Source organism: Stylophora pistillata, chromosome 4, assembly GCF_964205215.1.
Source record: "Stylophora pistillata chromosome 4, jaStyPist1.2, whole genome shotgun sequence".
In the NCBI taxonomy this organism is placed as follows: domain Eukaryota; kingdom Metazoa; phylum Cnidaria; class Anthozoa; order Scleractinia; family Pocilloporidae; genus Stylophora; species Stylophora pistillata.
The window spans coordinates 3,390,682-3,416,396 of NC_142522.1; the positions used below are offsets into that span (position 1 = coordinate 3,390,682).

The window sequence follows — 25,715 nt, forward strand, 5'->3', positions numbered from 1 at the left end:
TGGCAACCAAAGGTTTTTTGTTTTAAAGTCGGTCTATGCAAAGAATGACATTATATTCGTTCAGATCGGACATCGCCACCAGTTGTTTTTCTCCGCCTACAAGAAGCGATTCCTTGGTCTCATATACATTAAAGAATAAAAAAAGGTGATAGAGAACTACTGTGGCTATTCCGTCTGAATTACCACCTGTTATTGCTCGCGAAAGAAAGAGCTCAAATTTCACCTTGGTTGAATCATAACGCGCGCACACGCCAAATAAACCGGCTCTTTAATCTGTTTGCTATATATTGGCTTGTGCTGATGATATTTCTCATAGGAGAAATCACTGGAAAATACGATTGTGCTTGTGTCTAAGGACATCAGAATCGTTATGATCCCCCGAGGGCAACCAAAAAGTCTCTAAGGCATCGATATTAGTCCATTGGTGAAACGGAAAGAAGCAACCGGTTTTTGCCATGTGATGACAATGTTTTATTACCGGTAAATAGCGCTCCTCGTGTTTATACCTTGTGGTTTGAACTAAGAAAGTCAAAAACACTCGCCTGGAATTAGACCACCGCGTTCGCCGCGTCCTAGAACCCCAGACACTCACGCTACTCGTAAGCCGATGTTTACCCCAGAATTTAATAAATAAACACCGCATGTGGTAAAGGACTTCAACTGTGCAAGCGATTAGAAAGAATGTTTAACTTGGCGGGGTGAAAGGAGTTTTACTTAATTGTTATCAACGCGGAACTGAAGAAAGCCAACCAAAAGAAAATCTTAATCGCTAAATAAGAATAATATTTCGTTCAAAAAGGAGTTTGCCGGTCCTCGTGAAAGTTTTTCTATTGAATTGGTAAACTGTAAATCATAAATAAATGTAGTGGAGTTGCAACAAAGGGCAGAGGTTAGTTGAATGGAAAATAGAACTCTTTTAAGTTAAATGCATTCAAGTCGTTAACTTTACTGAGCTTTCAGTATTTACGATCCACTTAGGAGCTCAATAACCTTGAAATGTAGTTTTTTCACCTTTAAAGGACTGATCGAACGACCGAAAAAGAATGAATTATTCATAGTCTGAAAGCAAACGGGAAGGAAAAACGCTTTCTCTCTACCTTCTCACGGCAAAAATTACTTTGCTTTTCAAAAAAGTTGGCTTCAAGCCTCTGAGCAGATAACAAATGTCATTAAATTTTGATGAGGGAGATGGAGAACAGGCTTGATGCAACAGCTAGTAATAGATCTGTTTTAAAATGTTGCGAAAATCTAAGGACATCTGCCAACTGTAGCAGAAACTTGGATGGTGTTGTTTCAAGCGCTGAAACGCGATAGTCGGTAAAAATTAATTTGGAGTTCCGCCGTTCCACATTTCTCACGCTTTTATATCGAAATTGCAGGAAATATTTTTCGCTTCGAGAGAGACGAGCTTAGCATAGCGCAAAAAAAAATTAGTAAAAGAAAAAAAATGCGTAAAAGAAATGGTGCGGATCTCATAAGATACGGTGTATTTATCAGCTGCGGAGGGGAGAAGGTGGAATTGCAAATTAAAGGAAAACAGAACCTTTATGCAAAATTTTTAAAATTGAATATCATAAGTTGAATTAAGGAAAAACTGGTAAAGGTGACCGTCGTTTGAATGACGCTTACGATTCTACTGGCAAACGAAATTATTTTTGTTTGATAACCACCAGCAAGATCTTATCTCAAACCGAGTCGCATATCGCTTTCGCACTGCATTGATGTCGTGGTGATTGTGTGAAGGCCGACCGACGCAAAACACACCCAAGCGAACGGAGTCTAAACTCGCAGTGCTAATGCAAGTGAACCTTTAAAAAAAACAAAAACATTACGAAGCCATTTCTTGAAGCCTTGAGAGATCATGGTGAGAGAGGAAATTTAAAGTTTACAACTTCAAGAGAACAGCAAAATTTTCGCAACTATTCGACTGATTCTTCCTTTCCAAGAGTAAGGAATTGCAGTTAGAAAATATATATTTTGGAATATTATTATTCGTAGTAATATTATTTATTGTTCAAACTCTCAAGCTGCTGTACACATGAGATCTATTTATACACGAGCTAGATGAAAATAAAAGAGGTAAACAAACAAAATTCCTTTTCTGATAATGGAAGGTTGAATAGGTCTTCAATTAAAATTGAAAAGCTGATCAAATTTTAAATGTTAGAATGGAATGAAATGTTTGACAATGAACTTCAGATTGTATTTGTGATCAACGTCAAACAAATCATTTGCCTTCCCAACACTTAACTGAGAGCTCGCGAGTCACGTCTTTTCAAAAAGCATAAAAAACACGACTCAGTTTGTGGCGGACCAGTGGAAAATTGTGAAATGATCAGCGTAAATCAGTTAGCGAGAAACGATTGGTATATTTTCCGGTAATTTCGCTTTGTTTTCAGCTAACGCTGGAAGAGTGAAGTTATAATGAATACTGTCAACTTTAGGACGAGTTGTCACCGATAATTTTCCAGCTGGTTGATCAACATTGGCAAACAGTGTGATGGGACACAACGAACAAACAAGACGGCCACCCCATGACACACTGTAAAAGATTAGGACCACCAGAAAATGAATATCCTCTTTCTTAAGATAAAAAGAAAATATTGTGGTCCCCAAAAGTTAACCCCAAAGAGGAGAGAAATGGCGCAGTCATAGCACGCTTCTCTAAATGGAATAATAAATGATATCCAATTTCTAAGATTATAAATATGTGCTTGGTTTGCCTTTTTTTTTTTGATCAATTCCCAAATTTCAAGTCTTGAAACACAAAGGATTAAGTTTTTTGTGCCATCACAAAAGAGAAAGCGTGCGAAAACTTTCAAGCAAATTCTACCACGGTAGTCAGAGTCCCCAACGAAGCCAATCCTTTCTCTCGACTTTCGAAAAGTCCATTGAAAATTGAGAACTTTTAAATAAAAGGAATTGGAAAGAAGTCGCTTGTCAGTGTGCAAGCATGGTAATAGAAGCAGGTATTTTGAAGCACGTTTCAACCCTTTCTCTCTACTTCAAACTACCGTTAGAACTTGAGAGACAATTTCGAAATTTTATGTTGAAAATTTGTGCATGAAGTACTTAGGAGGTTGTCGGTGTGTACCTAGATCATATCCCTGTAATACTTTGGTAAGAATCTATCTGGTAAATCACAAGAAAAACCTTACAAAACTAAAAGAAATACTGCGACAAAAACTTGCAAAGAATTCTGGCCAAACAGCTCAAGTCCAAATTAAAATGCATCTTAAACAACAGTTCACTCAGGTGAACACATCAAAATAATATGAGAGAGGGAAGTTACCTCTAAATTACTTTTCGATCCAATGGAGTCTGTGCACGTTCAATTTTTTGAGATGAAGTGAGGTTCAAGTAGGTTCAACCTGTGGAGTGAGCGAAATAATAGGAACGGTTTAACCCGAAACATGCAAATCATGCTATGTAAACTGCATGCTTACTTAATCAAAAATGAACTTTGTCAGAAAAAAAAAGGGGACCGTTTACATTGGCACTATAAAAACTTCAAAACGAGCTTGTAGCAAATTGAAGTAAGAAGTTCTAACGACTGATAGACGGTAAAAAACTTCAGTTTCAATACAAACTTTCTTTTCAAGCAACGTAAATGACTCTGAAAGGTACTGTAGAGCTGTTTCAATTCTAGTCTCTAAAATTCTAACTTTTGTCAATAGTCCATGAAGGGACTGGGGTAAATACGTATAAAAGGTGCATGTAAATCATGCCATACTGAACCCCCTTAAATCTTAGTTTGCTGAACTGACTAAGTCAGCTACAGCAACTGCATCTCATAAAAATTATAAAAATCAAAGGAAAACGAGTGTTTTAAATTCGGACAGAGAGTAGACAGCGTTAAGTACGTCGAACATTGAAGCATATCTGAGTAAGAGAGAAACCTCAGAGAAAAATTAATGTTTAATAAAAGAGCACTTTCCATTCTAACCCAGTGATACCCTTTAATGCGTCATTGCGTAATACCTCGTTCACGAAAGTAGTAGTTAAAGCAAAACAGCCGGGTTAAAAAAGGAGAATCAAATAATCTTCAAACATCATTCACTAATCAGAATTTCATAGTTTCGAGTCATCTTTAAGTATTACTGAGAATGTTTTTGGACCGCTTACTCAGAAAATAACTCTGAGTCTGCCATTAGCTTTATCTAGTATTCAGTGCCTCTATTACCGGAGCCTAATCATGGCTGCAATTTTAGAACTTTTTTGTAATGATAATGGAGTATAATTTTTTTATGTGTAGAGTGGCAATGAGATAATATTTGTACTTAGTTTTAAAAATTGACACTAACTTGGTTTTTCCGGCGTTTGGAAAGGAGAGAGAGTTTAGCGCTAAGAAAACTGGAGGTTAACCACGCCAACTGAGAACCTTAACTTGGGGGAATCATCGATGAAACCTTGACAAAACTGAACGTTTGCTGACCAAAACTCATCCGATATAGTTTGTGGACTGCAGGGGAAATTTAGAGAAATGTGATAAATTTGAATATTTTTTCTATTGATACGTCTAGACCGTGTTATATGACCCTGGAAAAATAGACAACCTATTCAATTTCAATGTCGGAAGATAGATTCTTGGGACAAAAAAATGAAAATAATAACAACTGAAACTGACTTTTGACTGTACCAAATTTGTAAAACACATCAAATTCAAAACGATAAAATGAAAGAAGATCAAACCTTGCTTAAGTCTAGAAATAAAAAAATAAAATTAAAAAAAAAAAAAAACACAGACTTAACTGAGATACGAACTTAAGTTCTACAGCAGTTGTTATCAGTACCCGAAGTGTGGTTCAAGTATGTATGAATAAGGAATAACTACATTGCAACTATAACTGAGAGATTTCTAAACTGGAAAAAAAATTATTTAAAAAGATTCCTTTCGATATTACTCACCTTCAAAGGGGGGCTCCAAAGAAGAAATTTAATTTGCTTAGGTTTATTTTACGTGCAAAAGGTAGGTATTGCTCGAAGCAGGTGCTAAATATAGGACTGCCAAGTTTTGACAGTTACGCTGTAGGAACAGGTCATGTAAAGTGTAGGACATGAATGAATACCACGTGGCTGACCTTATAAGGCAAATAAACGGTCGTGTCAAGAGGAACGTTGAGCTTCACTCAAAGGAATCGAATGGTTGGGGTTCAATTTATTCTACTAATAACTCGAGGAAGAAGTGGGACCAAGTTACGAAAAGATGTCACCAGTCCAACAAAATGATAAGGGTGCACCACTAGGATTCAGATCTTAGACCCTCAGATTTTGGGTACCGAAGCATTATACCTGAGCCACAGAGAATTCGTTGGACAGTTCAACCATGCATTCGAATTCATTTCACAGATATCTCATTGGACAGTTAAACCATGCATTCTAAATTCATTTCTTGACGCACATTAACTCTTAACAAACTGCGATACTTTTTTCCACTCTTTCTGAAATAAAACATTATGTATTTTCCCTTCTGCTTCGATAAGCTTCGCTATTTTTCGGGTAGGGATCGTAAAATATGTATTTTGATTGCTAAGGTAAATAAATTTTTTCGTTGTTTTTTTATATGGTAGTGGAAACTGTCGACAGTAGAGTTAGAAGATCGTTCGTTTGAGATGCACCCAAGATCCGGTAAGCGTGGTAGAAGAGATTTTTGCTACAAATAACACTCAGTTCTGTGAAATCATATTGACTGGTCCAGACTTATATCAATAAGTTGAACTCGGTTTGTTTTGAAATCTCAAAGGGGAAGTCTTGTTTCGTAACCAATATCTTATTTTGCTCGAGCAATCAACGTAGCGGATCTTATCGTGACGGTCTGGTCTATACAATATCTTCATTTCATCCAAAAGTATGAAGATCTCTTCATCGACTTTCCGGTGTCGAATTCCCCTAAATGTTTTATTGTTCAGTCAAATGTCATTTTAGGATATTCCAGTCCGATTTCAGATAGCTTTGCCCGAATAAACAGATGCAAAAGGTCACGGTAGCTTGTAGCCCAGTAACCAGCGTAACATACTTAGCTAAAATTTAAATTCAAATTACTGGCAGAGAACGCGAGTTATTACTGAAAGGAACCACTAATTCAAATTGAACACCATATTTATGATTCAGGAATAATTTTTTTTTAGTGACTATCCAACATTTCTTTTAGTGGCATTCTCGGATAGTAAAAGAAATACATTAAATTTTGAATTATTAACGCGAATCTGGAAAAGTTTTTTTTAGCCTCTTTTTGTAGAGGCTAAAATAACCTCTTCAATGAGGCAACCCGCGAAAACAAACCGGAAGTTGCCTTGCCTTCGCTTTTCCCTTGTATTTGATCGCCTTGCCTCACAGGCGAGGTCTACAAATCGAGAATGCTTATTTTGCTGCAAGATATCACAACGTTTTCGTATGGTTACGATCATATCTTTCGCTAACGAACGGCCTAAAAATGACCTTGCGTTTACCTTCTGCGAATAAACATGAATCGCGCAGTGAGAAATGCGAAGAAAATCTTTAAGACTATATCTTTAGCTTACAATTTGAAACAAGATCTGCTCATGCCAAGAAGATTGCAGCAGGTCTTAGACGATAGTTCTTAACCTAACAGATATTCAACCACAAAGTTCAGTATATTACGATTAACCCTGAGAATATAGGTCATTTCAATAACGAATCCATTACTTCTAAGATATGTGATCACAGCATTGATCTTGCTTCAAGTGAAGGACGGAATATATTTGAGGCCAGCTTGACGGAATGATATGACGAGTACATTTTTTCAAAGGGCATACTGTATTTTTTTAGTGTTTCAATATCGAGGCTTTTCGAAAGATACAGGAAATGCTTCCTTCCGAAACTCAAGCGAGAAAGAATAAAATCAAATTAAACAATCAAGTAAACAACAATCTTAAAACTCTCAACGTATCAGAACAAACTCTTTCGGTATCGATGCAGCAAAACTTGCAGGGGTCCTCATAACAGTCGTGGCTCGTGCGAGGGAAATTCTCCAGGGTCTTAAGGACAAAGGAAAAAGTTTTTAGGTCACTTGGAAGGAGGACAAATTAGTTCCAGAGTCTCAGACAACACAAAAAGGCAAAGAACACTAAAACACAACTCCTTTAATCGCAAAGAACGATTTCCAAGTTGAAAATGAACTCACCGAAGCGCTTCTGGTGCTTAATCCGGAGTTAATTACACTAAAGCAAGCTTTAGAGATAATATATGACCTCGAGTCGAAAGCGCGGTGTAAAACCTCCTGACAGAATTACTAGTTATTCTAACTACTTGCTATTTCTTCGAACTGCCACGAATGGACACCACAAAACCTTCAAGTACGTTTTGGGAAGACGAAGGACATTCATTGACAAATACAAGTAGGTAGAGCTTCGCAAAGGATTGTTTTAATCCAGACAACTGAACAGAAGCGTTTTCTTTTTTAAAGATATGTAATTGCATGTTTGGCTCGGCCTCAGATAGAAACTTTGAGATGCAAGGACTCGAAGAAAGAACGAAGCTTAAAGAAATCGCACTGGTCATCCATCGTTGTCCTCAATTCTTGGAAATTATAAAGAAACCTTGAAACTTTTGAAAAAAATCAATGCACGAAGAAAAAATTGCGTGGGTTAAGCTGAAAATGTTTTGATACGTATAGTTCAGAGTTTAAAATGTTTTCCACACCTACATGCAGATTCTAAGGTAACTTAACTAAAGTACTAAAAGTTGGTAGGTTGAGCCATTTTTCATTATGAGGACATTAAAATTCTTTGGATGAAGTACCACTCATAATTAAGCTTTTGCACTTACTTGATACTTAATGTTTTTCCAGTTGATCGAACGAGGTGTTCTGCTATAAAATTTCAGTTTGGAAACCAATCTTGATGACAGTGATGGTGCGATAAATGGCTTATTGACCGCAGTTAATCGGACGACGGTGAGAAAAACTCTTAAAAGCTGCTCAGACAACGGAATTGCCGTTAAATGGCTGGTACATGTACAAAAACAAAACAAATCCGATAGGGATGTTTTTTGAGTGGTCACCAGCTACTCAACTTAGGGACTTTTAAATGGATTCGGAAGCCCACTGAAGGGCGAATGTCAAAGATTGGCGTGGATTGGTTGAGCGCACACGTCCTGACGCGCCAATACGCGCGGAGTAAACTGTCAGTAAATAAGCGCGCAGGTTGAACGCCCTCTGCAATTAAGACCACAGGAAGGAAAGTTCCCGCTTTTCAATACACTAGACCTAGCGAAAAACAGTTACTCCAGGAAAAGCAGAAAGCTTTGTTTATTTTGAAATGAAATTGTTTGAGTATCTAGAACAAACACACGCCAGGCAACAGCACAGTTGTGATCCGCAGATGTGAAGTTTCAAACGTGCCGACCTTTAATGTTTTTCAGTGGGTAAATAACTTCAAAAAGCAGTGCAATAAGTGACAGCCACTTCTGGTTGGCGGGCCGTTAAATACCCTTTTAGTAGGAAATGCCCTCTGTCATATCTAGCGATAGAGGACACAGCATCCACTCAAGTGGACAATTTCTTGCCGCTTTAATTTTCTTTTTCCTGATAAGAAACAGAGCTGAATAACTTAAGCGATCAAGAGAATAAAATTAAAGCAAGACTTAAGGAGTGTTTGTAATTCAATAGAGATAGAGAAATTAAGATGGGGTAGAAAGACAAGCTTTTGCATCGAATAAAGAAAAGTAACAGAATCATAAAACTCGAGTCCTAACCTTGAATGAAAAAGAAAAGTAAATAAAAGATTTATACTGGTGTCGCCATTCTTTTTAAGTCTCGAGAGCAGAACTCCCTGAATAAAGCGATTTTCTCCTTTGTTTCCGCAAACAAAATAGCATTTTATCCACGAAGAATAAAGAAAAAACAGACTGCTCTTTACAAACAGAACACAAATATTCTCGCTCGCCAGGAGCGAAAAGATTGTATTTCACTTCTTTTTAATTCGGAGCAGCTGCGTTTTAAGTTTGTCAGTTGCGCATTCCAAAAACCTCAGCGAGCCTTAACTAGCGCGGCAAGATACTTTAAAACAGTCGTTTGATTCGCAACGAATGTTATGGCAACACAGCAGGGTAAATCTAGAACCTGTAGGATATAGATTCTATTCGGCGTCCAATAAATACATCATGACTTTTAGGTTGCATTAAGGACGAGAAATGGTACTCAACTCTGTGGAGCTCTATAGTGCCCCAGATGTTTGCATTTAACGACGATGAAAAACTGCGAGCCCTTAAGTTAAAAGCGCATGCAAAAACTAAGAAAAAAGAAATTACAAGTATGTTGAACCCATTCTTATCAAAACAAATGTTATATTTGGTTATCTCGTCCCCTAACGTATCTCTCTGTCCATAAAATGGAATCAAATCTTAAACAACTTTTCGTTGCACGTCAATGATTTTACAAGATCTGTTTTACCAGTTTTTTTTCGCTCGGAAATGATTTGCGGAATGCGCTTTTATTGATTAATTTTTATCACCGGCTCAGCGCTGAGTAACAGGTTAGCCTTTTGCTAAAGAGGAAAAGTTTGTTTAAGCATTCTTCTTCACGCACTACTACGCGAGAAGAGAGGTAAAAAAGAAAGAAAACTCACAACCACTGCTTTGAAAATATTTTACGAAGTTGCTAGAAACCAGACGAAAGCTGAATCAAGGAAAAATAAGCATACATGTAAGATTCTGTGTCATTAATTACAAATGGCATACAAATTAGCCGCGAGTTTTTTTCTTACGTACTATAGTTCATTAAAAGTTTATTACATTTGGGTAATGTGAAAATATCTTACACGTAGAAAAACACAGCTTGTTCTTGATCTCATAGTTTACTTGCAGAAAAATTATCAAAGATAAGATAAAATGAAGGAAAAAAGTTAAGTATGAATTAAACTTATGATGTTTAGAGCTGGAACTTGGGGAAATCTTAAGTTCGGACAAATGAATATTCCACTTCTATGTGCGTACGGTGCGGGCGGCTGTCTTTTATGAAGTTAAATATTTTTGCCATTTAGATATCTCCACGATGTATGGAAACAGCAGAATTATATCCGCACCTCAACAATACGTATTCCATTAAATCACAAAAGAAAGTCGACCATGGTAGCAAAAACCAAAGTGGACAACGCCGCAGATATCGAAACCGGAATAACACCTTTGTTTGGTGTCCTTTTTTTCTATTATTTATTTTTTGATGCATGAAAAGAGAGAACCTCACATACCCATTTAAGTAAACGAACCCCTCGGAGATTGACTGCTGGGAGCTTTAAGAAGTTCTTGTTTTGTTGATTCGTTCCTGTGGATTTGTAGATTTGTTGGTAAAAGCTGTTTGAGGCGGGAGACGCAATTTCACAGATATACCGCTGAACTGATGAATTTGATAACTTCCTTGAAACGCGATCGAAGAATACCAAGAATTAAACGCGATAGCGAAACGTTGGTGTATAAAATTACGATAACTGAAAATTGACTTTGCACGCCTACTTTTTACTTTACATCTAGTCTTGTGAATAAAGGCAGAATTTCTGCATCATAAAATCGAGTTTTTTCTTTCTCTGGTTACGTGCATGATCTGCTCAGCAACATTTTCTCTAATAGCGAGAGATTTCATCTTTCCTCTTTTAATAACTTCCTCGTGACAGTTTTAGAAATCTCGAAAGAATCAATTCATTTGTGGGGTGTGTGTGGCCAGAAGCCTGTTGTTTCTATTTTGTGAACCTGAGGGATACCCCTTTTTCTTAAAGTGTTGTGTATTTTAGAGGAAATTTAGAATTTTTCGGAAATGTCACGGAAATGACAACTGCCACGATCGTTCGATGCTGATTTTCATAACCTCCGTTTAAAACGATAAGACAAATAGTACACTGACAAAAATTACTTAGCGGTCACTAAAATCGCCTCCGCTGTAGGATAAGCAAACAAAATTTTACGCTATATCAGTAATGATCGTCGAATCTTTAATCGACAAGAAATGTCTATTTCCTTAGGAACGGTTCGCAGGCAACACGATCAAAATCTGGGTATCGTCTAAAATTACAATAACGCTAAACAAAACAAGGGAACGTGCTTGCCCAGAAAGTTGACTGTTCTTAATTCGAAAATTCAAATGTAGTTTGCTTCGCCTAAGTTTCGAAAAAGGCACTCCCCGTGGAACAACACAGAAAAAAAATTCAATTTGACTTTGAATTGAAAGAAATATTCTCCTTTTTGTTATATTTTCAATGGAATTCGCCTTTATTCACCGTAATAATGGAAAATAAAAACAGTCACGTACGAAAATGAATTTAAAATTAAAATGTCCCTTTCTCAAGAGCATAACAAAGATGAGAATAGCAAGTCCAAGAATTTTTTTGTTATTTGCCAATGGGAGGGTGGTGGAAAGCACACCACCTTTAAGTCTACGCTACTCGCAATGAAGAATGAGTAAACTTTTAATTTTTAACAAAATTGAATGGGTGTAAGGACGCGAAATAGCAAAATGACACAGCAGAAAAGGGTCACACGATATGAATTAAAGAGTCTTGAGTCCCGCTGTTTCAGTCAGCAAACAGCGAATTTTATGATCAATCACTCACACAATGAGCAAGTGGATCTGTCGATGAAGAAGGGCGATAAATCAAGAAAACGAGAAAAAAAACGCATCGCATTTGTTCCTCGCTGAAACAGTGTTGCCAATTTACCGCTTACCTGTGAATTAAGTTTAACGTCGACTACACTCTGAGGATAGAGGAATTCTGTCGATTGTCAAGGAAGCCTCGGAAATGTTTTAGACGTTTTCTGCAGATCCCTCCAAATTTCAAGATCTTGGATGTAATAGTTGAATGCGCGTAATGGTGAAAGTTCGACAAAGTTCAAAATCAGCGGATCTTTTCCTCGATCTTAGGGACCTCTTGTTCTTATCCTATCAGAGAAGAATGGTTTTTGGCTTCAAAGGGACTTTAACTCTGATCTCCCTGATTTCAGCTATTGAAGTCTCGTAACAAAGAGCACAGTATATTTGTCTGAAGGTGGTTAATTTGTCTTCTTTTTTTTTTGCGACGAAATAGGCACAATTCTCACACTGGGTGCAGGTATCAGGAGGGTGGCATCAGTGAAATACAAAAGAGAATTCAACCATCCAAACAACTGGCCATGAAAAGAAATCATTTTCCACGCAAACATTTACTTAGGTGCAGCGAAAGAACCTTTTGAAAGTGGAAAATCTTCAAACGACTGTGTTTGACCATATGTTATTCAAGGAAGAGTCAATGAGTGAACAGAACTCTTTCGAAAACTGATAATAGAACTCGATAGAGAGAGAGGAATGAAATGTTTGCCCGAAATTCACATTGGTCAGTCAGATGAAAGCGATTTCATTCAAACCTGATGCAATAGCAGTTTGTTTCGATGAAACTTCTAAATGCTATGTAATGGATCTGAAACCAGAAGGGCAGAATAAAAAGCTTGAAAATCATATAGGACAGTTGTCGACCATATCTTGAGTTAGCAAACTGCAGTAACTACCCATGATCGAAATCAAGGCTTTTAAGACGATTCCGTTGCAATGACAAATACACACTGTACCTTAGTGCTTTCAAGTATATTTCCCATTGTTGCTTGCATTGAGATCAAGGGAATTAGCAACGGGCAGAAGAGATTGATACGAGCTTCAAGCAAAGTAAATATTGGGGGTTATCTACCAGTAATGCAGTAATGCAATTTTTATTTTGGAATGATTTTCGAAGGGAAAAATATCAGATGGCTCCTTTTCCTAATCATGAACTTCTGGTCGAAAGAAAGTAAAGCTGAGAGAGGAAGCTTTTTTTGAAGAACGAGCTTAAAATACGCACGCTTCTAAGTCTTAAATTGATTTTAGCTGAGCAGGAGAGGAAAGGAGGAAAGGGCTGTCGCCATTTCCATCTTTTCATGATATATTTCTTTTTTCCTTCTTTCTTTGTGATGCGAATACAGGAACAACAGATACCGGCAATACTAAAACTAATTACCTAACGTCCCGTGATCATTTAGCCGTTACTTTTCTTAAAAAATTAGGAGGGGAACTATAAACTTTAAAATGTAACCGTTATTGTTGAATTGGTCTAAAGAGCTCGAAGAACGGAAATTGAAAAAGTCCACTGCATAATCTATATGTAATACGAATGACTTCCCCCTTATGAAGAGTGTAAAAACTCGATTGGATTCTTAAATAAACGAAGAAGGGAACTTAACATCTAAAAATTACGCAGGGAAGGAAGTTTAAACTGATGAATAGACCACCAGTTCCCAACAGCAGGAAGCCGATTAAAAGAGTCCTTTGCCCAATTCTTGTTTCACTGAATGGCAGATTTGTTGGCAAGTGTTTTTTTTTTTTTTTTTTTTGCCGGTGTGGATTCTAACTGTCAAAATCTATTAAATGAAAGCTATTTTTCACTTTAGTGCTGGTAAATAGAAGGCAGTATACAATTATGAACCAGCAAATGAACGGAACAATCATTTTGAATACTACTCCATAAACTGGTGAGAATCAAAACGAGTCATGAAATTACCCAAAGAAGTTGTGCTACATTCGATAAAATATCTGCTGCGTCCCTGAAATTTAATCCTGAAGTAGAGAAACAAATAGTTATTAAAAGTGTCTTTGCTCTGAGATATTTACTAGAAAGTGATAAAAATATAGCGCACGTATTTGTCGACGAAAAATTTCCCTCACCCCTCTCTAGCAAAACAGTCGCCAGAAAAATTGCGTCGTGAACCAAATTGGACAGCACAATACCACCGACTTATTTAACTGCATAAACATTACTAAACAATTCTCATATTTGCTGAAAACTTTACAGAGATTTCACTAAGTGAGTGAGGGAGACGAAAAGAATAATAACCAGCGCGACTTTTACAGAACAACACTTAAAGGTGCAGCTTTCTCGTTCTGTAAAACGACCAAAGCACACACAGGAGGAATAGTTAGTATAGTGCAGTTATTTGAAGGTTCCAGATCTGCTAGGAAACGTCAGCCCCCTCACCCGAATTCAGACTAGGCTACGTTCGTTAGCGCTCTCAGATAAACAGCTTGGGAAAAAGTCGACGAGGGTATAATACTGCAATTTTACTTCCGAAATACTATTTGTCTCCTAAATGTCGAGACATGTTTCGCGAGAGGCAGTGGTTGCTTTTATCGTTATGGAATCCTTCTTGATGGCGCATAAAACAAAGCGCGAAGCTTATGAAATTTGTTGTTCGGACGAGCCAAAAAAAAAAAAAAAAAAAAAAACTCGTCATACTTGTATGTATATCTGTAGATCTCTAGCTTTCTTCACTTGCAATGTCTTCTGAATGTTCTTCAAGCTAAGACGTCAGTTACCCTCCATATGGAGGTTAGAAGAGACCATCACAGAAATCTACCATTACTTCAATCAGACAACAACATCTAATAACGAATGAACACCGAGTAAACATACTGACTTCGTTTTCTACTTAGTTTTCGCTCCCTATAGTCCCCATTTCGTTTTAATTGCAACGTTTCAATTTATTGTGATTAAATGTAAGAAAAATGTCGCATTTATAATAATGGTAAGAGGACAAGTAAACTTGTATTTTATCTTTCAAGTAAAATTTCGACAAACAGGCATAAAAATAAATCGGTCCCACGCAAGAAAAAGAAAACAGACTGAAAGAAGATAAAAAAAAAAAAAAAAATCATGAAAGGACAGGTTCTTAACCTTCGTGTTTGAAAGCTGCTTGAATATCAAATCAGTGAAATTGTCTCTACTGATGGTAGTGATTAAAACGACAGGTAAGGTATAAAGGAAATTTAATTTAACAGCTGAATACAAGATTAACTAGAAATACACAGTACTGACATGAGTAGGATCTGCAGTGTTTTTCAAAAGTAAACGGTGACAGTGAAAGGAGCGCTGAAATGGACCACCTGTTTAGGAATCGAAAGCTGTCAGGGGAGACTATTTTTCTGATGATCTTTTCTGGCGGACAAGTTAATTTGGTCGGTGTTGTAGGGTAGTGACTTCAGAGTAAGGCACAATAGGACTCCGCGTAGAGCACCATTGAAACAACAAAGTTTGATGAGTCTACGCAGTCCTCAAAACCATAGAGTAAAAAACATATTAGAACTGTTTTCTATAACTACAATGAATTCGTAAAGAAGTTTTAGGTTATTAAACGATGTTCTGTAAAACATTTTCGGCCTAAGTTTACTATTTGATTAACTTTAACAGTTCCCTTTGAATTGAAAGATTATTCTCCAATAAGTGCTCTCACAAAAGTGGCTTGGAATTTGTTTTAGAAGGCACGCCAGTGAGAGCTATTTCCAATCTAATATTTATGAAAACGTTCTTCGTGTGTTACAACAATAAAGACAGGTCGAAGTGTGGCATGAAAGAACGACAGCAATTGTTTTTTATATGAACACAAAATTGCTTTTGAGAAATGGCTCTTAATAGCACAGTTCAGATAGAAAGCATAATATCTAAAAGGCATCGAATTCAAATGGACAAATTAAAAGATGGCGTCGTTTAGAGGGGGAACCTCATCAATCCACGCAAAGCCCATCTACAAGTCTGACAACAAAGGTGTGACTTCCATTGCTTTCGATTCGGAAACAAATCGACTTGAAGGTTACGAAGGCTTCTACTCTTTTGATGCCTTCTGTAAGTTACTATAATCTTAGAAATGATAAAAACCAATTTCTACTTTCTATCGTGATCTTTCAGCCTAACAACAAATATGTGAAGTTGAGCCGAACACTGGAATATCTGAAACACTCTATGAACGCCGTCGCAGACGAGATAGGTCTCGGACAATAGTATGTTGTTAATAACATAAAATTCCTGACACAGATTGCGCTAAGAAACGACATTAGTCAGCTTAAAAGAAGGTTGTATTGAAGCGTGATGAGTGAATCTAGCCTGAATTATGTTGTAAGACTTTTTACGAATCAGAAAAATCCTTTTTGATGAAATATATACAAATGCATGGGGACTTTTCTCGTTAGAATTGTGGGGAGGTGTCATGGCCATCAGAAATATCCGTTTAGCGGAATGATAGTATTCGTGGTGTAAAAACTACAACTCGCGCGTAACTAAGGTATTCCTGGCGCATTTAATTCTTTTTGTTCTCGAAGGTGGAAAGGGATTGTTTCCAAAAAGGCGCTACAACGGCTGAAGAACCACGCTAACATTGTCATACTAAGAATAAATTTCTGAAGAAAAATTCCACACCTTTTGAGATATGGAAAGGCGTGTTTCTTTCCTACAGCACCGTAGGAAAGTAATTGAACAACTGTTAGCTCATACAAGCAGGTGCGGTGTCATCCGGACAAATACGAACGCAGTACTTTCACTTGCCTTGAATTCAAACTCGTTCCTTTTCAGTTCAAAACAGTCACTTCGTCCTCCAGAAAAGGACAGCGGTCGTGCTTAAGTCCAATCATTATTGCGGTCGGGCATATTTAGCAGCTTGTTCCGTGATTTTAGCCCTGTCGAAGAAATTATGTAAAGCAAACGAAACTCGATCGTACGGAACGAGCGCGCGGTTTGTGAATATGTCAAACGCCTTTTCCCCGATACGCCACTGAATGTTAATAAGAACCTCAAGCCATCGAATTCGATTGACATACAAATATTTAGTAACTGTGTGGTCATTTAATATCTTAAAAGCAAAAGAAAACGGCAACATCAAAAAGAAAAATTTCAAATTTGTTCAAAAGAAAACAGCGACTAAAATGGATTTCCAATAATGGTCGGTTTCACTAGAGAAAACTTCTAGTTCTGACCGTCTTGAATAACGACAAAATAGACAATTGTTTTTGAGTCGAAGGAAAAACTGTCATCGTTCTCTCCCCTTGCGTTACGACAGCTGCCGAAAGATGCGTTAAAGTCGTTTTTTTCAATCTACGTTAGTGGCACCGAAAAAACCGCCTAAAGCAAGAAGTCTGTGGCTAACTAGCCAAAGATTACCACACATTCATTGAAAAAAAAAAAACAACAACAACAACAAAAGCTGCAACAAAGAGCACGAAAATAATTGGGAAATTAGCCAAAACAGGGGTTAAATAGTACAACGAAAGGCATAAATGCTCCCGAAATTGTCTAAATGTCAGGTATCTACTTAGAGGAAGACTTGGTTACCGCTCCCTTAAGTAAGACACGGGTTCGTGCCGACAACATCAGACAATTTTTAAAATTAATTGTTATGTTTCACAGACACTGCATGATTTTATTTCATTACCAATCTTTTAACTCGAAAGATAATTTTCTATTCGAGATTGTAAGTGACCGCAATAACAACGTTGAAAAGAACAAGTGAAAGATAACTGGAACGCCACGGAGATCTCGGACGAAAATTACGACGCATTAACATCTAAGACAAGATTTTTGGGAGCATTCCTTGAAGACAGATATAAATTAACATCATTCGCAGGAAAGCCACCGCCTCTTGAAGAAGAATTGCAAATGCCACGACACCGGGAAGAAAACTATGTGGACTCATGATTAGGCGTGGGACAAAGGGATTCCGATTTTAAACAAAATTTCAAAGCATAGTGCGAAATTTTTATACATATGCTTAGAGGTTCTCTCCAAGCAAAAGCCGGTACAATGTTCAGAAAAAAGCAATAAAACCAAAGCAATTCTTTTAACGACGGAGTATGCTTCGATCAAGTTTCATATTACTCATGGAGGTTTAGAATGTGGAGACTTGGTAGAAACCAGATTTTACTTTCATCTCGGCACCTGAATTGGAATCTTAATTGGCTAAGATAGATTGCATTAAAATGTAGACCAATAGACTAAGTTTAGGAAAGCCGTTTTCCACGTGCAGAAGAGAACTCTCGAGATTCAAGAGTCTTACAAAGAGACACAAAGAGCTTTGGATAACAACCACGAAAGAACTAGAAAGAGAGGAACTCTTTAAGAGAGAGCGTCTCCTACCTTAAGCTGTTTTGGTGGGTGGGCGATAAATTGTCCCTGTGAATGGTTCGTCTTCGGAAGCGCACTTTGCTGAAAACGTGAATTGTCTTCTTCAGAGTTCGTGCTCCTGTAAAGAAAATGGAAAAATCGCGCCGGTAAGATAAGCATCTGATTTAAATATTACCTATGACATGTGCCATATTTGGCTCATTACGAAAACCTCCTAAAAAATTGCGTGCGATGGAAAAATTTTCAATGTTTCATGCAGAAGTTTTGTTGGAGAGTCATCCGACTTTTTCTGCCTTATCTTCTTTTGGTTTGCTTTTGTCTTTTTTTAACGAGATACTGTGACTTACAGTTTCAACAAAATGATGTCTAAACGCCAGAAGAGTGTTCGTGCTCCGAGTTCATTTGCAGCTCTCAAAATGCGGTTAAAATGGCTCCAAGATGTCTAAGTCAATATAGCTGGTCAAATTAGCAGCTGACAAAGCAGCAGCAGCATTAAGACTTTTAAGCGAAACAAAAGACTGCTTCCTCAAACAATCGAGACTAGACACATTTGGTTAGTTCCTGTCACACAGAAAAATCAACTTTCTCTTTAAAACTTATGGGATGTGTGTTTTTCTTTTGTGTTTCAACAAGGGACAACTTGAAATTTCAAGAAGGCTGCCAAAGAAACTGATTGCCGTGAAGCAAAAAGACGGTCGCGACGAGTCCAAGACGCCTAAGCTGTTGCTAAAAGGACCTGATTTGCGTTTATTTCAAAACTACAAATTTGAACCATGTGTGTTGAAAGATACGTTTGAAGTTTACCAAACGAAGCAGTGAACAGGAAATTTTCGGTAAACTGCAAACACAGTTTACAGAACCGAGATGTAAAGACCACGCGGTCTTTTGTTGCGTACCTTTTGTCCGAAAACACAAAAACAATAGCGCGCCGCAAACTAAAACTACACGCTTCTTTCACGTTTTCGATTACTCTTTAATTTTGTTATGAAAACAAAATGCACGCGTCTTGTCGCGAATAAATATCTCATTCACCCGGGACAAAGCAAAATTTACACTTTTTAAAGCTCGTTATTTTGCTCAATTAGCTGGCTAATTTCGCTGCAATCGCATAAGGAAGTCTATGGTGAATCTTTTCCTAATCATGTCTGTGAATTTGCGCTGATTTTACCGACCGAAGACATACTCCGTGAAAAGTGATGAAGAGTGCTGTCATGTTTGTAGGTAGTTCTAAAAATGAGAACTCTACAGCTGATGTCAACAGAGATTAATTCGTTGTTCCTTTGATAAAGCGCTGTGAACTGCAAAGATAAACTTTCCGATTTACTTTACAAGCCCAGCTTCAAATGGCTTCCTACAAGCGTATTACGTTTCGTTAATATATGTGTCAGTAAAGCCATTGTTATTTTCTTCCCCTGTAAAATCCTAAGTGGGCAAGTGTGGGGAATAAGTATACACTGTAATTTCTTGCTATGAAAACAAAAAAATAAAACAGTGATCTTGTGTTGATCGAGAAAGGCTTTGAAATCCCCTTCGCTTGGCCATACGGATCTCGACGTTTGCACAAAGTAAGTTTATTACTCGGACATTTTCATTTTCCGAACACAATACATAGACGCTTCAGAATAATCAATGCAGGCATTAAAAGGGACAACTGAGTACATACCGTAGTTCGCTGTGTTTCCATTTGGTTCACAGCGGTACAGTTTGTATTGTTTGTCTGAAGTATGTTATGGGAAACAGATAAAAAATAGTGTATTCAGAATGAATTGAATGCATTTGCAACACAACTTCATTTGTATAGTTCTAGCACTGAGTTCCACAAGGAGTTTGCAATGTAGCAAAACAGAGTAAAAATAGGGTGACTGAGAAAGTACCAAAGTGTGTGAACTGAGTATTATAGCCAGAGGTTCGTGATAGCCATCATTATTTGCCAACACCACGGATAATGGGCGCCGAAAGAACAGCAAAGATTCCTTCGATGTAGCCTATTTTTAAAACTGAGCAATCAGTCTATCCTTTCAGAACAACACCAAAAAGTTTGTTGTCTCTTGGAAACAAAAAATTAACCACTGATGAACGTGTTAGAAAAGAGTAGTGTAAAAGAGGAAGAAAGTAAACACACCAATTGAATATAGCGATTGAAAATAGTAAATTGCACAAGCTGGTGTGATCCATCGTACAATAAACGGTTTCTCCACTGAACAAAGAGATTAAGACAAATATTCAAAAACTAGCCTCATTTGTCTGAGCAATGACGTTGAGCTTAACCACGGAAAATAAGCCGATTTAAACAAAAATTACGAGCTACACAGATCCATTCATTTTAATCCGCAGAGACCGATTGAGAGGGCAAACAAATGATCAACAAAGATTTTCGTTACACAAACCGTGGTGTCTTTGTGTTTCATATGAATTTATTCTTTGTAAAGGGTTCAAGGTTTCGAATCCACGATGCGTAGGCTGGAGGTGTTCAAATAAGATTAAAAGTTACTTTGGAAATGAGATTCCCTATCGTCGTCATAATGCCACACAAAATGGTGAAAAACGGCAATTACGATAAAGCAATTTCACGAAGAAAAGGTTTTTGCTTCTCGTTTCGCGAGTATTTCCAACACTTAATTCAAATGACAAAGCTTTCCTCCCATTTAAGTAACAGAGGGATTAGTGAATCGTCCGTCTTGCAGATTTGTGACGTTGTTTACTCGCAAAATGTGGAAGCTCGTATGGAGCCAACCGGCCTTTAACGAATGAATTTGGTCCGGAGATGAAAAAAGGGCAGTCCCCTTTAAATGAGCGAGGCCGATTGTCGACATCAAGTTAGAAAAGGTACTATTTCAGATAATAGTATCACAGAATGTCATTCGTGATGAAGCTTCAAGAAGAGAGGTGCTAGAAACACGTGTTTTTAAAAATGAACAGCGAGGAAATTTATGTGAACAAACAAACTGAGCGAGTAGGCGATCAGAAGCCGGCTAGAATTTCCTCTCAAACCATTAAGTAAAGGACCAAAACAATGCCTTTCCACGTTAGCGCAAAATCAATGTTTAATGAGAGCATTTCTTAGTACGCGTAGAAATGAAGGATTATGTAACAAATGCAAGGTTTATCTAAATAAGATATTTTATTTTCAGTTTACCATGAAATTGAAAATCGGATGCTAGACCTTCTCAGGTGCAGAAAACTTGAGTGTTTGTTTTAACATATACTGTTAACCGACTTGAATGTACAGCCGTTTTTACCTTCCCCTTTTTTCTTGTTTTTCTCAGGCAGTGTGAACTAATTTGTAGTCTTCAAATATTTTTCGCTGGTGAGTATCACTACCTGACAGAGTTTCACTTGCTACGAATCACGTCGCAAAGTGCAGGTAATTCAGAGAAGACCAGTAAACTTTCAATTCATGGCAAATAGGAAAGTCTATTTGGTGCAAATTTAGCTACTCTTATAGAGTATTTCCAATGATAGCTCGGTGTCATTCGAAGCCTAGAACGCAATCTTACGGCTTCGCATGTTCAGGGCCGGTAAGTGTGGCTGCAAAGCGATGCGTTTATCAGGTTTGCGTGATTTTGGCAATTCGTAGTAAACTACCAAGCTGTTCAACAACAAACGCTTCAACAGCTAACAGCTGTGAACAACTGTATATCTAGTTGGCTGGACTTTTCATAATAACCTTGGAGAAGAAAGAGGGTCATCCTTGACAATATTCAGCGATTTTTAAATATTGCGCTCTATTTAGAACTGGTCTATCGAGAAGGATATTTCGTCGGTTCAGTTCAGGAAAGCGGTGTAAATATTAAAGGCATGGAAAGCCGCCACCATCTGACGCAAGAAGCTACTTCCAGTTGCAGAACTGGCCACAAATTTGTTTTCGTGAAAGTTTGCTGAAAAGTGGGCTCATCCTCTGTGTAAAAACCTGTGAAGTTCACGAGTGACGTAAAACAAAGACAACAAAACATTATAAACAATAGCGTACAGCAAAACAATACCTCATGAAACAAAGAAAACCTCGTCAGGTTTTTACACCGAGGATGACCCGAAAGTGGGCGACCAGTAATAAAGTTGATTGTCTTGCAAGCTCATTAAAACGAAGAAACAAAGAATTGACCCTAATACAATGCAAATAGAAAAAATGCCTTTTTTTCTCATTTGAACAATGAAGGCCGTATCATGACAGAGGCTCTTCCGTTAACGTGGTGTAAACTTCTGCACCATGCAAACTGTTTATTGGACCTTGAAGTTTCAATTGAGAGGAAGGTTCCCTTGTATAATAATTTCAAATTTCGTATTTTTGAGTGCTCGTTAATAAATCATCAAGATACATCAGACGAGCATTTGACGAATTCGTCGTTCGTATTGAGCTTTTGCACAGCAGCCATGTTGGATGGCAGGAACAGTGAAAATATTTTGCATAAAGGCGGCGAAATACGAGATACAAAAACCCTCAACTTGGCGCGCAACATTGTTTCGTTGCAAGTTTTGGCTGATGTTTCTCGTTTTCACCTTGCGTGATCAACTTGTCTCGCAACAAAAACATTTGTTGCAGGTTGAAAGAATTTGTTGCTCAAAGTTGACCCGTGCTCTACTTTTCGCAACAAATTTCTTCAACCTGCAACAAATGTTTTTGTTGCGAAGACAAGTTGATCACGTAAGGTGAAAAACGAGAAACATCGACCAAATATTGCAACGAAACAATGTTGCGCGTCAAGTTAGGGGTTTTTGCATCTCGTATTTCGCCGCCTTAAGAAAGAAATTTTTTTCCCATGGATAAAATAATCTATTGTTCCTGCCATCCACCATGGCTGCTGTGCAAAACCTCTATACTTCTTACATGTAGTTCAAAAGAATACAAAAGCAATGGAATAAATTACCGGAAAGAAATGCATAACTATTAGTGTCTTTTCAAGAATATTGATTTAATGAGTTTTTGTAAACTCATTTACCAAGTTTAGTACAAAGCCTTGTTATTTCCCAAGGTTTGCGCAATCGGGTATCTTCAACGGTTACACGTTAAAAATTCATGCAAACGTCTTTACCAAACGAAAACTTTTGAATTTCAACTTGATTATGAAGTGAACGCTTTTACACGCATCTGTTTTCCATTTTTAAAGTCTCTACTTTTTGCATTCATGCAAATGTCTTGAATCGGCAGCCTGGTTCTGGACGCGTTGGACCATGACACCACCCGGCACCCAAGTGCACTGGGCTATGCACTCCTTGTTTCTTAGACTGAGGAAATGCAATTTTTGGTGATTTCATATTCTCTCTCTAAAGTCATTCTCTAAAACTCTCATTTAGGGATAGAAGAAATCCGTGCAAATAATTGAGTTCATTCATATGTAAATACAACCTCCGCTAAAACTTCTTCCCCCCACCCCCCCCCCCCCACCCCTCCCTCCCCTTCCCATAAGGTCTCTAATTTTAATGTTACAGCGGAATCAAATTTGCGTTGATGAAAACTCTGATGAGCTCTAATAAACTGCAGCGCAGGACGAAATCTCTTGATGGCGTTTGCTGCTGACGAACACGCGCAATGAAGGTTGTATAGCTGCTGGGTCATATTTATCTAGAAAAACTTACCTCCGCTGTTGTGAACATGAATCGATTCTTGTGCCAAACCTATGCCACAACCGAGTCGTTGTTTCCTCCACATAAGAAGAGGCCTAACAAAAGTATCACTGCAAATCATTTTGTTTGCGTTGTTTTCGATGAGCGTGGGCGAGTGTTATGGCAGCGCGAATGGCGAATGACGCGCGAGAGTGGAAGCGTGGAAAATAAACAAAAACAAAACCAGAAAACAAAAAAACATATTTCTTTCTTGTGCTCCTCCTCTCGCAAAGGAACCCCATCTCTCCTTCACGCTTGCCTCGCGTTCGTCTGCGCTAGCCAAAATTCAGTCACGAGGAAATTTGCGAAGGTCCACCAAAAACAAGCCTTCAATGCCATTTGTGCCTTGGACATTTTCAGGTTTCAGACCTCTGACGGATTTGCTGTGTTTATCCAAACATTCCATCTCGGTAACTTTCATCGTAATCTCAAACGCATCAATGAGGACATCTCTGGATAACATAAAGTCAAACTCAGTTGTAGCAAAATCATTTGGAAGAAATATCGCAGAAACACTTAACTTTTCGTAAACCACGAAAGGAGTTAGTCGCTCCACTGAAGAACACACCATCTCTATGGTGAATAGCTTTTCCAAGAATCACCAAAGTTCTTGTGTAAATATTGACTCATCACAGTTTTGCGTGGCACGGGTTTCTCGCTTTTCATCTTCGAATTTTTTCGTGACAACATTCCATTGCTTTAATTTATCCTGAAAAATGAAAAAGCCAAAATATTCCACGCCTTACATCTCTTATCACCTTCTCCCCTCTCCATTTCAGTTCTCTTAAAGCAAGTCGAGTTATTCGCTTTTTAGCAAGCGACCACAGATTTTGAGTTGCAGCTCCTTCGGCGCGACAATCACTTATGCCAAGTTATTCTGATGACTGGCGCGAAAATTTGAGCACGGGTTCCACAGTTAGTCTCATTTCCGGTTTCCGGTTGAGCCTTTTGGGAATTTAAAAAAAAAAAAAATGCAGATTAAATATTTACTTACCACAGGTGTTGATTATGCACTTCAGTCGCTCCTCATTAAAAAAAATGTTGCGTGACGTAACCCATTTTGATTATTACACATGATGATGAACATCTTGGAAGGGAAAGGTCACAAATTTCTTCTCTGGAGTGATGTAACTTTTCAATTATTAGTTTCCTTTGATTAACTGCAAAATATCGATGCGGTTTGTGACTACTGAGGAGTTGAGCCTGGGGGTATTGCGCTCGGACTATTAAGGTCGGCACACACGAGGGGACTAGTCCCTGCGACTAGTCCCAGCGACCAGTTTCATGCGACTAGTCCCTTCGTGTGAACTACACATTTCTGTGGTCGCAGAGACCAAAGTTTGGTCCCTGCGACTGGTCGCAGGGACTTGTCGCATGAAACAAATGTTTGTCCCTTCGTGTGAACTGTTTGTGCGACCAGTCCCTGCGAATAAACGGTAAATAAGCCAATCACGGGTCAGTATGATGCGTGACTTCCGGTAACTGTAAACATTGCAGTTTCTAATGAGGAATTTTCCCTGACTTCTAGATTTCTACAACTGAAGAATAAAAAACTATTTCTAGTTTTGTAAACATATACAGATGTCTTGGAGCCGTTTTGATGGAATTTTTACCCTATTTGACTGTGTCTTAAAAATAAAATAAAAAAAAACAAAAACGGAACACGTAAAAGCATGAATAATCCGACTGAATAAGTGTAGTTCGTTTGCGTTGATGTTTAATAGTGCTACAATGAAAAGTCACCAAATTTTAATTGTTTTCGTATAACGCCCCAGATTAAGAAACATCTTTTGCCTCTTAATTTTCCTATGTTCTTGTGCAATGGAGTGCCCTCGTCTGAAAACCTTAAGGGACTAGTCCCTGCTACCGGTCCCCTCGTGTAAACCCTTCAAAGACTTGTCGCCGGGACTAGTCGCACGGACTGGTCGCAGGGACTAGTCCCCTCGTGTGTGCCGACCTTTAAGGTCGGCACACACGAGGGGACTAGTCCCTGCGACTAGTCCCAGCGACCAGTTTCATGCGACTAGTCCCTTCGTGTGAACTACACATTTCTGTGGTCGCTGGGACCAAAATTTGGTCCCTGCGACTGGTCGCACGAATTCAAACTGGTTTGAATTCGTGCGACCAGTCGCAGGGACTTGTCGCATGAAACAAATGTTTGTCCCTTCGTGTGAACTGTTTGTGCGACCAGTCCCTGCGACTAAACGGTAAATAAGCCAA

At 38.1% G+C, this 25,715-nt stretch overlaps 1 protein-coding gene and 1 long non-coding RNA gene across 3 annotated transcripts in view; one reads left to right on the plus strand and one right to left on the minus strand.

Annotated features, from left to right (window-relative positions):
- The window catches only part of LOC148732052 (uncharacterized), a 26,824-nt gene extending 2,285 nt beyond the window's left edge, over nucleotides 1-24,539 (minus strand). The window contains exons 1-4 of one of the 2 annotated variants that reach the window (XM_088755806.1): nucleotides 23,469-24,539; nucleotides 17,907-18,012; nucleotides 4,305-4,462; nucleotides 3,293-3,371 (exon numbers count right to left, since the gene is read on the minus strand). In XM_088755806.1, coding sequence (XP_088611932.1) covers nucleotides 4,345-4,462; nucleotides 17,907-18,012; nucleotides 23,469-23,577 — 333 coding nt within the window. In that variant the 5' untranslated portion in view covers nucleotides 23,578-24,539 and the 3' untranslated portion in view covers nucleotides 3,293-3,371; nucleotides 4,305-4,344. The remainder of the gene's footprint in view (nucleotides 1-3,292; nucleotides 3,372-4,304; nucleotides 4,463-17,906; nucleotides 18,013-23,468) is intronic. The other variant, XM_088755807.1, reaches the window with a different exon arrangement.
- Nucleotides 17,901-20,987, plus strand: LOC111321702 (uncharacterized). Its single transcript, XR_002694009.2, has 3 exons — nucleotides 17,901-18,040; nucleotides 18,528-19,459; nucleotides 20,579-20,987. It is a non-coding gene; the product is annotated as an uncharacterized LOC111321702 (long non-coding RNA).
- Nucleotides 24,540-25,715: the final 1,176 nt, after the last annotated feature.